The sequence below is a fragment of the Rhododendron vialii genome, chromosome 5a (assembly GCF_030253575.1).
Source record: "Rhododendron vialii isolate Sample 1 chromosome 5a, ASM3025357v1".
In the NCBI taxonomy this organism is placed as follows: domain Eukaryota; kingdom Viridiplantae; phylum Streptophyta; class Magnoliopsida; order Ericales; family Ericaceae; genus Rhododendron; species Rhododendron vialii.
This window is the reverse complement of record NC_080561.1, coordinates 42,889,928-42,903,564: the sequence shown is the minus strand read 5'-3', so window position 1 is coordinate 42,903,564 and position 13,637 is coordinate 42,889,928. Positions and strand designations below refer to the sequence as shown.

At 39.0% G+C, this 13,637-nt stretch overlaps 1 protein-coding gene across 1 annotated transcript; it reads left to right on the top strand.

Moving 5' to 3' along the window:
• The first annotated feature begins 10,494 nt into the window (after positions 1-10,494).
• LOC131326190 (uncharacterized) lies at positions 10,495-13,032 on the top strand. The gene is made up of 2 exons (XM_058358851.1): positions 10,495-11,212; positions 11,741-13,032. Exon 2 carries the CDS (start codon positions 11,746-11,748, stop codon positions 12,700-12,702), a length of 957 nt encoding a protein of 318 aa, XP_058214834.1. The 5' UTR covers positions 10,495-11,212; positions 11,741-11,745; the 3' UTR covers positions 12,703-13,032.
• The last annotated feature ends 605 nt before the right edge of the window (positions 13,033-13,637 follow it).

Below are 13,637 nucleotides of genomic sequence, written 5' to 3'. Positions count from 1 at the left end.
TTTAAGCATTCTAGGATTCGATTTGCGTACATTTGTACAAATTTTGTTTGCAATTTGAATATTGCTATACGGATGGGTGTTAATAAGGGTCATCATCGGGCCGGGCCAGCCTGCCAAGGTACTATCCAAGCCCGCCCACGGGCCGGGTCGATCGGGCTTTTTCTTTTTTGTGGGCCGGGTGGGCCGAACTACCTACTATAAATTGAAGCCCAAGCCCGGCCCATGGGCTAGCCCAATTGACGGGCTAGCGGACCAAAAACCGGGCGGGCCACCGAGCGGGCTTAAATTTCCTTGGACAAGGGAAAAAAGAAAGGATTTTGTGAAATTTGGGACTAATGGGCGGGCCCGTGGACGGGCTTTTGGACGGGTACCACGGGCGGGCTACCGGGCAAGCTCACGGGCTGGGCCTACGGGCAGGCCGAGTAAAAATTTATAGGCCCGAGCCCGCCCATTACAAACTATGGGCCGGGCGGGCTTAGGGTCATCGGGCCAAATGATGACCCTTAGGTGTTAAGTTGCCCAAATTAAAGTTGAAATTTTCAATATTGCATTACCTTTCAAAACAAAAACAAGATTGAACATTCTTACAAGTCGCATATTGCACCTTATTATTCCGCAAACATTAATTGCACTTTAAAGAACTTAATGGAAGATATTGTGCGAATTTTGTTGTGCACAAAATATTTATGAACTTTGAGTTCCAAGGCAATGCCAAGACTTTTAGAAAAAGATAGTACAAGGAGCAAAGTACAAATTTTAATGTTCCTAGTGTCAGGGAAATTTCTCCCGCACATGCTAAAAACCGATCATTTTATACCTTTAAATGAAAAAATTAGATGTTATTATTCAAATAGACAAGGTAAAAATGTAGATTAAAATACACTTCGTCCCAAATAGATGACCATTTTAGGAATTTTATTATGGATCGAGAAATAATTATCACTCTTTTCAAATTATCTTTCCCTAAATGCCCTTTAATTTTGTGGAAAAAATCTATTCAAGCAAAAAAACCAATTTAATTTTCTCTAATTATCCGCTTTGGACTTAAAACAAGTATAGTAAAACACATATCCCAAATCTTTGCGGGCAAATTAAGTCGTTGACAATTCCACCAAAAAATTGAAATCAAATTTTAAAGTTTAATTCCCAATTCGAAAAAGAAAAAGAAAAAAAGAAATCCTTATAAAAAAGAGAAGTCTACTTTAGCTAGGAGAAAATTGAAAAATCATTTAGATTTCTGCCCCTTTTTTTTTGGTAATGTAAGGTGTCACGGATAGCTTGCATGCATTTTATACTAATCCTTATAACCCCTCCCACGGCCTTACAAGCAAAGGTGAGGTGATCCGAAGAGTTAGTGACAATGAGAACCAAACTTGAGATTTTAAAAGAGAGCAAACCCCAAAAATCTAAGCCAATACGACCGTACCACCCCTTAAGATTGGGTTTTTTACCTTTTACTTTTCAAATGGAAAAAAAAAAAAGAAAAAAGAATGGAGCAACAAGACGTGTCCCCCGGTCATCCATTAGCAGAGTATTAATTGAACTCCGCTAATGATGCTCGTTATAGATAGATCATCCATCATGTCCCTTAGACACCTCCAATATTTACAACTAAGGTAAAGAGTGATAAAGACACTTACATGGCACCTTGTGTCTAAGGAAGTCTTTTGAGCTAGGAGATCGATTTGACTCTTACTTGTGAAATATCGATTTCTAAGATGGGTCAGTCTATCGGAGAATTTTTTGTGACTTTAATCAATTGAACTCCTATTAGTGGACAGTGTTGAAATAGATTAACCATATTAGTCAGCCTACTGGCATCGAATATACTCAATTAAATTTTTTTATTTTAATGAGATTCCTCCTACATCTCTTCCCGGCGAGTGCCATTGACATGCTTGGCCAATCTTTTCAACTACTACTAGTATATATCAGTCGTTGCTCCTTCCCAATTTGAATTCTTTTATTCCCAAACGATTTTACATATTTTCATTGACATAAACTGTCATTTTCCTCCATATATAGCGTTAATTAGTGACTGACCTCCATAATATTTGAGGGACTTGTATTCCTGTGTCCGTCTACAACTTAGCTAGCTACCAAATACTTGTGGTTTTCATGCAATGTCCCAATCATTGGCGTTGATTGCCGTCTATGTAAGTTCATCAGTATATTTTAGTATTAATTATGGATGGATTGTTTTCCATGGTCATCAAATTAAATGTCATGGCGGGCCGGGGTCGAATACTGATACCAAAGATCCCTAAAAAATTACTAATTTACTGCTATATAGGTTAAGTTTGAACAGGCAAACCCGCCAATCCTTGACTCACTAAATTTGAATTAAAGATATTGTTGGTTTTCAATCTTAAATTCTACAGGATCCCGGGATATTTGACTCTCCATTAAAAACTGGAACAATATTTAACATTTGCCCACGGGAGATACATAACAACATATGCCTTTTTTTATAGGGCCGGGCCGGGCAGCTGTTAAAGGAGTAGATAAGAAGCAAAGATAAACTTAGATTTTTTTCTTTTTGGTGGTAAATCAGAAACTGTGATTTTTTTAGTACGAGTACTGTGTAACGATAGATCTAGAGAGACATATATATATATATATGTCGCAGTTCATTTCCCGTAAAAACCACTTTAACTTAATAAAATTCGGACCTTTCTTTTCCGATAGAATTTCGATGATCCAAGCCGCTCAATGTGTTCAGAATATGATTTTAAGAGTATCCGCGAGAAATCAGCAAAAAAAATGACCGGGAAGGGATTCATCCGAGCAGTTTTTGTTTGTTTTTTATCGAACAGTTTAAACAAAAACTGCTCAGATGAAGCCTTTCCCGGTTATTTGTTTTGCTAATTTCCTTTACCCACTTTTAAAATCGTGTTCTGAACACATTGAACGACTCAGATTATCAAAATTCGAACGGAAAATAGGAGAAATGAGAATGTCCTTATTTTAACTAAAATAAAGACCTCTTCATTTGAAAATGACTATATATATATGATGCAGTAATTAATTAAAAGCATGGCCGCATGATGCAGTACCACTACTACCTAACCTTCTGGTCATTGCGAATTAGTAGTAAGTTGAGAGAGAGAGATGGTGGGTAGCCAAAGGCACAACAAAGCAAGTGGTAGTGGTGGACGTACAAGAAGGGGTGGGCCTAACCAGAGACACCAAGACAACAAACAACAAAGTGCTCTTTTCACACACTCTTGTCACTGATTGCTCGGAATTATATGTATGGCCTAGCCTCCACAGTCCACACACACACTCTCTCTCTCTCTCTCTCTCTCTCTCTCTCTCTCTCTCTCTACCGAACAAATGAACAATACTCGATCAACCAATAATAACCAGTTTGGTAACAAAGGCCACGGCTGTGACCTGTAAAGTCACGAGCCTACACTTGCGGTATCCTGTAAAGTAGAACTAGCATATAAGTTAAGCACTTGAACCAAAACCAAGCCCCTGAAAAATTAAGGAAAGAAAAAAAAAGTTGATCCGATGGACAAGCTAGAAGAAAGCCAATTCTGAATTCCCACCCAACAAAAATATACAAATCTAGTAGTAGTAACTAGTATAATATCGATTGATGGTTTGCAGCGGTCACGTGACACTAAATAATATATAACGATGAAGATCATTGGCAATGAGGATCGCTCTCTATGCTTTGTTTGCATGTTGTTATCCTCTTTCTCTTAACTTCCTGGGTCCATTTACCACTAAAAAGAGATCGACTTCAAAAAAAAAAAAACCATTGTTTTCTTTGTGGCCACTAAATCAAATTTATCATATCTAAAGCGCTGGATCATACAAAGTTATCACAATTCAATTTCAATCTACTACTAGATGGTTGGTTCAATGCGTAAGTACTTTGAATGACTCATTCAATGTTTGGAATCAAGTTTTTTCATACCTATTTGGTGAAACTAAACATACTCTTTTGAACATGTAGCACTCGATGAAATCTTAACTTCGGCTCCAACATAAATGCTGTCACGCCCCGCCCAGCGCACGGCGCCCTATGCGGGCCCGAGCTGGTGCGGCCACGTGCCCACGATGATCTCATTCATCTTTGTACAATATTGTCCGCTTTAGACACCTAAAGACCGTAGACTTCCCAGTAGGGTCACTCATCCCTGGACTACCCCAGGATGAACACACTTAACTGTGAAGTCTCTATGTTCTTTGGCTCGCCCTCACAGTTTTAAAAGGCATTGTACAAGTAGAATTGATCATTCCTTATAAATTGTGACATGCCCTCCTCAACCGACGAGTAGGCTGTCACAAATGCGGTGAAATTCTTTGCAAATGACGATGTTATAATTAGTGATGCGAGCAATATTCCCTGGTGGATATGTGTATTGACTATCTGCATATCCAATTTGAAGAAAAATAAATAAAATATCAACCCACATATTCTCTCCTTTTTCTATTTATTTTCTTTGCCAGGAGTGGTGTAACGCCCCCAATTTTGGGTACGTTAAATGAGGCATTTATTATATAATAAAGAGAGTCTGGCTCATTATTACATCATAAATACATCATAAGGAAAAGGTACATTTATTCAACAAGGAAGGAAACTAGGGTTCCTAATACTACTCTGCTTGCTCTTCCATCCTAGCAAGCTCCTCTGCTCCAAAAGCTTCCACGGTGTACATATTATCCTGTTCATCTAAGAAATCTGACACATTATATCGGCGTCGCCACCCATATAATATGTCAGGGTCACCAAAAAGGCAACACCGTGAGCTACAACGCTCAATAGAGTAAACCCTACCCACTAACTCATAACTTACAAACAGTAAATCATATACGACGAATAGTAACAATCACACATCCACATTCACTATTCAAGTATCGTTGGTGTCCATGTTTTTTCTGTGTTTCTCCTACGCAACTCATCGTAGACCGTGTCTCCATTTTCACTTTTCATCACCAAATCAACATTTTCAAAATCCGTTTTTAACACACCCAACCTCGGTTCCGCCGTTCCGGGTTCCCGAGTATCCTCACAATGGTTCCGCCGCACCGGGTTCCCATTGGCACACATTTGCATTGGCTCCTCTCCGCGGATAACCAAGCCACACACCCAACCTCGGTTCCGCCGTTCCGGGTTCCCGAGTATCCTCACAATGGTTCCGCCGTCCCGGGTTCCCATTGGCACACATTCACACACACATCTCACATAATGCCATCAAAATCGGTCATTATGTAGTTTCAAAAATATTTCCTCCTTCGAAACACATTTTTTCTTGTTAACCACACCCTAGGTGTCATGTTTCTATTTTCTCGATTTCCGTGTCTCGTTCTCATGCATAGACTCCGCGGTAGGACTTTTCACATACGCAACCATAAATCATTCATTGTAATCTAACAAGATCATCCAATTCTATATTGCTAAGCATGCTCGAAAAGATCAAAATATGAATACTTCAAATCAAGCGTTAAAATCTTATCTTTCGAAAATCGTTATATCTTACTTTTTGAGAAATTCAATACAACATATGTTTATTTAAGACAAAGTCATTTATCCAACACGTTCATACCTCCATTAGTGAGATAAACTTATTGACAATCATGCATTTTAAACGATAAGCTTATTTACTTGAAACCAAACAATAGATAATCTTATCTACGATATTGATACTTTGAATCAAGAACATGCTACTCTCTAACGTAGATTTTATACTATACGTAGAGTTATTGGATTAGGGTTCTACGTATACTTAGGGAAGTGAGTAGAGAAAATCTACATGATCGTAATGTCATTTCAAGATTTTGTAAAACGAGCTTGCTATTTATTCCTAATACTTTAACTTGCCTTATCATAAGCAAAATAACTAAAGTTATACTAGGGAAAATGAGTAGAGATTTATCTACCTTGATCCGAAACTTAGTCGGGGCCGAATAAGCTAGTTGGAAGATTTCTACGGGCGGTGAAACTTGCAAATCTGGACCAAACTTTGGATGGCAGTAACTCGGTCAATATTTGGCCGAATACGATCGTTCTTGGGTCAAAGTTGAAGCTCTCGAAGTGCTCTACGACTTTCGTGAAGGAAGTTGATCCTAGAAACTACTTTAGGTAGGAGAAAAATGGTGATAAAGGCAGAGACAGTATGCTGTCTGGAAATGGAAATCCGAGATTTTTACTGAACTTCGGATGCCAATATCTTTGTCATTTCTTCACCGATTGGGATGGTTCTTGGGTCTAACTTGAAGGTTTCGAAGTGCTCTACAACTTTCTCGAAGGGAGTTGGTTCTAAAAACTACTTTAAGCAGGAGAAAAATAGAGATTCGTGGAGGGCAGTAAGCTGCCTGGAAAAACAGAAATGGTTTCTAGAGAGAAGTGAGAGCAAGAAGTGATGGTGTGAATTGAATGGAAGGCATGGGGTGCTATTTATAGCCAACACTTGAGCTCCTCCTCCTTCCTCTATGGCCGGCCCCCCTCTCTCTCCTTCCTCCCATGGATTTGCTCCATTGTCATGTCCAATCAAGCTTGAAAGCATGCCAAGTCTTCCATGAGTTGTCACTTCCATTTGTTGGCCAAATCTTTAGGTCATCATGAAGGGTTTTGGACTTGTCAAGTCTATGGGGAGGTTGCTTGCAAGAAAGAATGAAATCATTGGCTAACTTTGTACTTTGAAAGACTAGAAATGGGTTGGCATGTAGTCAAAAAAATAGGCTTAAGGCTATAAATGTTGCTTGTGTAAGTAATCAATACTCATGCACACACTCCACCCCACTCTCTCCATCCGGCCTTTCTCTCTGTCTTTCTCTCTCTCTCTCTCTTTCTCTCTCTCTCTCTCTCTCTCTCTCTCTCTCTCTCTCTTGTATCTATATACATCCAAGAAAATCTAGGAAAGTAAGTCTAGGATTTTAAGACTAGAACATAGGTGTGCATGCATGGCAAAGCTAGCCTTGCTTCCTTGGAAGCAAAATGATGAGATTCCTTAGCCCATGATTTTGTATTGTCAAATCAAGGCTTTATTGGCAACTTAATTGCTATTAACCAATGGTCAAAAATTCTCCTAGCATTTATTAACCATTGGTTAAAGAAGGTAAGTATGAGCTTGAATGACTAGTCAAATCTAGGTTCTCATTATGGCAAGTCTAAGGTTGAAGCAAAATGATGGGATTCTTGTATGACTTGTCTTGTCATGCATTTAGGCAAGTCAAAGGTCTAATAACCAAGGGACAAAAATTCCCCTAACAATTATGGACCAAGGGGTAAATGGATATTGGTAATAATTTGATATGACTAGTCATGGAAATCTATTGTCCAAGGGATAATATTTTCCCTAACATTTATGGACCAAAGGTTAAAGTTTTCCCTTGCCTTTATTATCCAATAGGTAGGGTAAGTAATGATGCTAGGTAAAGTGAAATGACTAAACATAGGAATAAAATGATTACTCCTATAGTCTAATGGTTCAATAGGGTTCGGAGGGTTTCATAAGGTTCAAAGACGGTCAAAAAGGTCCATTTAGGGTTAGGAAATTGTAACTAGGTGGATTGGTAGTTCGGTTCTCTAACGAATTGGTTGGAAACTAATTCTACTTGCCAAGTAGGATTTCTAGCCAAGAAATATAATTTAAAGATTTTATCTAACTCGTTAGGAAAATATACAAGTGCTTTTATAAGCATACTTGTTTTTAGAAAATGGCTAGATTGCTCGGCGCGAAAAGATATAATTTTATAAGTTTCAAATCTAATTATGACGGATTATAAAAATTAAAAAGAAATTTTTAGTAGCAAATCCAAGTAATTAAGATAAAATTTAAATATTTAACGAATTTTTATTTACCAAAAATCAGGGTCGTTACAAGGGGATACCAGTGTGGAATGGAGACAAGAAAATAAGTTTCCCCATCGTTACTCTTGTCTGAAATTTCTTATGTTAATGTTATGTCTAAGCAAAAAAATACTAGAAAACTAGTAGTAATTAAGTAGAGGAGTTTGGGCGGGCTAGTAAAAAACATTGGTGGATAAATTAAATCTGCAGGAGTCAATTGTTTGATTATTCGAGAAGGAAACTTTAATTAAAAGCTAGCCACGTCAATCATGGCACTAGCATATGATGTGATAGGAGCAGTCCTTTCTTTTTCTCTCCTATGTACGTAGTAACGTAATATATGTCCTTTAATTTACACATAGATGTGGAAGCTTAATTAGCTTATTGTTAAACATGCCTAATGATTGAGCTCTAGCTCACCCTCAAATCTTACGCGACCTGCACTAAGCCGCAGTTTACTACTAATATATTGATGTTCCATCCTTCTTTTTAATTAACTAACTTCAAACCCATCATTCCATTTACTACAGTACCATTTATCCCGGCCCAGTCGTCGTCTTCCTCCACATTTCATTTGCCTGCACAATTAGTAGTACTTCTTTGTGTAATGCCACATACTTCAATTCTTTCTTTGTGTCTAAAAGTCAAAATAAATTTAGTTTAATCCCTTCTCAAATTTTAAAACAATTTTATCTTTCTTATTGAATTTTAAATTTTCTAATTCCCTTCTGAACGTAACATATAAGTTTATTAGCTTTATTGGCCTCTATTAATAAAAAAATGTTGTCTTCGCCACTGTTGATTGGATGCTCCAAGCTTATATTAATTGTTCCGATGTATTTTATATGGATATACGTACCAACGAATGAGACATACCATCTAAGCAAGTAATTAAAAACTTCTTTCTAACTAGTTCTTACGCCACAACAGGCAAGATTGTCTAGAATATTTTTGATGCATACACAATTTTCATTGTAATATTTTTTAGTTTATTATTTGAAATCCATAAGTTAGTAAAATTATTAAAACTTACTAGAATATTACGTTTTCTTATTTAGGTTGGTATGGTTTTTCTTATTTTATGTTTTACCTGGTTTACCGGGCTGAGGTTTTATTATGGGTTTTAATTTCCTTGGTATTATCTCCCATTAAACAAGGATGTGAGCCTTTATGCAAAGGAAGTTCTAGATTAATAATATATATAGTAATAATTAAGAGTTCTTGTATCTTATTTTTACAAATTCTTGGATATTTTGCAAAATTAACGAATTGTTTGATGTCGTTATTTTGAGAATTGAGAAAATTTTCAATCTCCAACAGACCATTTGGATGGTGAGAAATAATGAGATAAAAAAGCGGAGCCCTTTCTTTCCAAATCTCATCATTTCTGGTGAGTTAGGTGAGAGAGGGAAGAAGCCAATCAAAACGTTTTATTTTTGTACTTTTCTTTTTATTTCTCTCCAATCAATCTCTAAAAGCCATCACCAATTGTAAAAAGCCCTCTCAGTCGAGAAGAGATCCACCTGAACGCCAGCTACCAAGGATGCCGCCATCCAGACAAAGTCATTGGAGAAGATCCACGGCCAACCAGAGAGGACAACACGCCTAATTAGACACCATGAAAAGCCCTAGATGCCGCCAAAGAAGCAGCATCCGCATCCATGACCTATCACTGCCACAGAAACCCCATGACGCTAGGCCAATCGGAAATATATATCCAGGAGTACATTGGAGGGAAGACATATGATCCCACCTCCAATAGCCGCCAGCCCACCCTCGCCATTTAGCCCAAACTAGGATCCCCATCAAATGGAAACTGGTGGGTGGATGACAGCTGCCAAACATGGAGGAGAGACAATGGAGATGAAGAAAATGGCAGCTGGAGCAAGACGGTAGATCAGAAAAATCAGAGCTTGGAAAGGGGGAGAGAAAAAAGAGGAAGAAGAGGGGATGGGAGAAGGAGTCGGGGGAGGACCCACCTGACGACGGATCTGAAAGTGGAACCCTATGAGATAGAGAGAGAGAGAGATGACTCTTTTTGACGAACAATCTTGCAGGGAAATTAAAATTCATTTCTTTTGACTTTTAACAAAATCTATTTTACAGGGAAATGTTTTTTAGTTGAATTTGTGATTTCTATAATTTTTCTGGTAACTAAACAAAAAGAAAGTTATAAAAATTAATTTTTTCATCCTTTCCGTGAACTGAACGAGGCGTAAAATGTTGTCTCTCAAAGATGTCGCAAATTTGAATCTTACGAAACCCAAAATTTCAAATGTTGGGATCATTGAAGGTTTGACTGATAGTTAACTTCAATCTCTTAAAATTAGTCGGGTGTGCACAAATTGAACCATGTATCCGGTTATAAAAACAAAATAAAAATCCACTACATCGATCATTGATTGACGAAGGGGCTTTTAATTTCTTCGACCCCTACTATACTTGTCCCCATCCCCGTATGGACGGAGTACTCTTTTTACCAAAAACCGAAGGCTGCTTTGACCAGGGGGTACGTTCGTCCGTGGCTTTTATGCCACATCTCTCACAAGAATAAAAATAATATACAATTACTATTAATAGTATCATTCCAGTAGGAGGAGTATTTACCATTTACATAAGCCCTTCATTAAGTATTATTTAATTCCACATTAAACACCCACCCCACCAGGCTGATGCTCATCCATAAATCTTGCTTTCTCTTTCTCCGCAAGTACTACTACTCCGTTTTACTTGTAGTTTAGTAACTCCCCATTACTACCAATATTTGTATTCCTCTGGAGGAGTATTAAACTCCACTGGCGGGGACTGGTGGGAGTTTCCACTTCTCTCTCTCTCTCTCTCTCTCTCTCTCTCTCTCTCCTCCCTGTCTTTTTCTCTCGCACTTTCTCCCTCCGCCAGTTCATACGAAGCTTATCTCTTCTGGCTAGATTTCTTTCCGATTCGATCCTCATACACCGACAGAGAGATAACTCACTCATAGCCGGCCACTCTCTTTCTCTATTTCTCTTTCCTTTTATAGTTTGATATTGCGATATTCTCGGCTTCAACGGAACAGGAAGAAAGAAAGAACCGATTGTCAGGAGGTCTTCTTTGTTCCAAGATTTTGCCCCCTGATTCCGCTAAAGCTTCATTCTCAAATCTCCCCCAAATGCCTTACTTTTTAGCGATTGGTGTCTGTTATTAGGGTTTTGGTTTGGGCTTTCTTGCTCGCCTACTCTGGAAATCCCTGCTCTGATCAAACCCAAGTCGGTGGTTGAAGTAATGCTTGCAAGATTTTAGGGGTTCTTTGCAAGTTTCTTGTGCGCATTCTTGATTTAGTTTCAGTTGTACGTAAAAAGGAGTCGACTTTCTACGATTGATTACCTTTCAGACTTGGGGTTTCTTCCCTGGTTGCAAGAAAATCAGGTAATACTTCTGTTCCATGCTCAAAGCCTTAGCATTATTACTATTTCTGCGTTGCTCCACTTAGGGCACATCTCGGCGGCTTAAAACCTTGTTCAAGAAAAGATCTCGTCATTTGCAAATCTCAAAATCACATTTTTTCCCTTTATGTGGAAGAATGAACAACTGCCTTAGATGAGCAATGAAAATGATGGAAAGATTCTCAGAGAGATTAGTACTACTACTACTACTACTACTCCCTTTTAGAGGGATTCCAAAGAACATCAAAAGAATAAAAGTGATCTGAAGAGGGGGGCAACGGCTTAAAGCTCTCCAGCTCCAGCTTTTTGTGTTTTCTGGCTGTATACTTCTCTTACCTTTTTGCAAGTGCCCGTTAGAAGCTTCATTGAGAAGCTTTTCGTTCATAAGTTCCTGTTAGGAGACTAGTACTTTCTTTCCTTGGATCTATCAGTGCCGGCTGCATTTTGGGAGTTGACTTTTCTGTCTGGATCTGGGCTATTTTGCACACTGCTGACTTTTTATAATTCACAGCATCGATGGGGCTTCTTGGGAGGAGTCTCGCGATGCTTTCCGTTTTGTTATGGATCTTCTGGTTGCCGAAACTTGGGGCTCAATTTCCTGCTTCTTCATTAACGGCTGCACGTGCCCTAGATTCGCTTCTCCAAGACTATGCTTACAGGGCATTTGTGCGTCCCAGGACCGGCATTGTCTATGATGGGGATGTACCGTCGAATTTAACCGGGATTAAGATTTCAGCATTGAGGTTGAGGAGAGGAAGCTTGAGGAGTAGAGGTGTCCAGGCATACAACGAGTTTAAGATTCCTAAGGGTGTTGTTGCGCAGCCACATGTGGCAAGGCTTGTTCTTGTCTACCAAAACTTGGGCAATTGGTCTTCGATGTATTACCCGTTAGCCAACTACACGTATTTAGCTCCAGTGTTGGGTCTTCTTGCTTACAATGCATCAAACTTATTGGCAAAAAATTTGCCCGAATTGGAAATCAGGGCAACCAGTCAACCCATATCAATCAATTTTTCAGGTGTGAAAGCTGTGCCAGATGGGTCGGTTGCAAAGTGTGTTTGGTTCAACTTAAGCGGTTTGGTCAATTTCAGCGATCCAGTGTCTGATAACACATGCTCAACCTTTGAACAAGGGCATTTCTCTATTGTCATCAAGTCCATTGCCCCTTCTCCCTCACCGGTATCTCCTGTACCACCAGCGGGAGCTCCGAATCCAACTGGTGGAGGAAAGAAGAACCATACTACTCTATGGATAATTCTCGGGTCAGTGCTTGGTGGTCTAGCGGCATTGGTTTTGTTGGGGTTCCTGGCACTGTGGGTTGCAGGATACAAGCAAAGGAAGCAAATGCAACAAATGGAAAGGGCTGCAGAAGTAGGGGAATCACTACAGATGACCTCGGTTGGGAGCACAAAAGCTCCAGCTGCGACAGTCACACGAACACAACCGACCCTTGAGAGTGAATATGTGCTCTAGCTTCTGTCATATACTGTACAAGCCGCCTCCTCCCATTCATATTCAGAATTCGTTCTTGCACCAGCTATTCTTCTAACCAAACCTGCTTTCCACAGCTGTTTTTTCCCCCCTCCCTTGGTTTGTTGATTCTAGGCACTTTTGTTTTAGTGTGGGTTATATTGGGTTATTGTGTAGGATGATAATCTGCTATCGCTCACAAAAATCTTTGTAAGTTTGATGATTCATTGTGGTGTGGGTAGTAGGCTGTAGCTAAGAGTGAAGATTCCATTAATGTGATGAATTTTGCTGTCCCATTGACAAAGAATAAAAGTTTCTGGTTTTCCCTTCCAATTGTTGATGTTGTATGGTAGTATTACTTCATGAAGTTTTTTACTATTTTGTTGGTGTCATTCTGGTGGTGGAACACTCGTAGAACATACTTCAATATCTTTTGCTACTGGTGTGAACATTGTAATGGTAGGGATGGGAAGTGATGGATACGCTCCAAGCTCTCCACATCTATGACTTAGATATGAAGGTTTAATTATTAACTTTGATGTATGTACTATTTTATTCTATACGAGGTTGTTTTGAGTTTGAAGTACGATAACGTAACAAAGTCCAATGATATGAATAGGGGAAACAAGTAAGTACTATACTCTGTCAAATCATGGTGACGGTATGTTTGTCCTGGGATTTGGAAGTCATGGACTTTTTAACTTGTGCGACAACATCCAAATGGAGGTACGTACAATTATTGAACAAAACACTCTCTACTTACATGGTGGAGGAAACAACAGATCGACTGAACACAGGACGTAAGCAGCCATGTTTCATGTCCAGCTGCTGCTGTTGCCGTCTGTGACAGATGCATATACTATATGGAGTATATTAATTATTCTAGGAACACACCCAAACACATACCCATATACACACCCACACAAACAAGTGTGTGG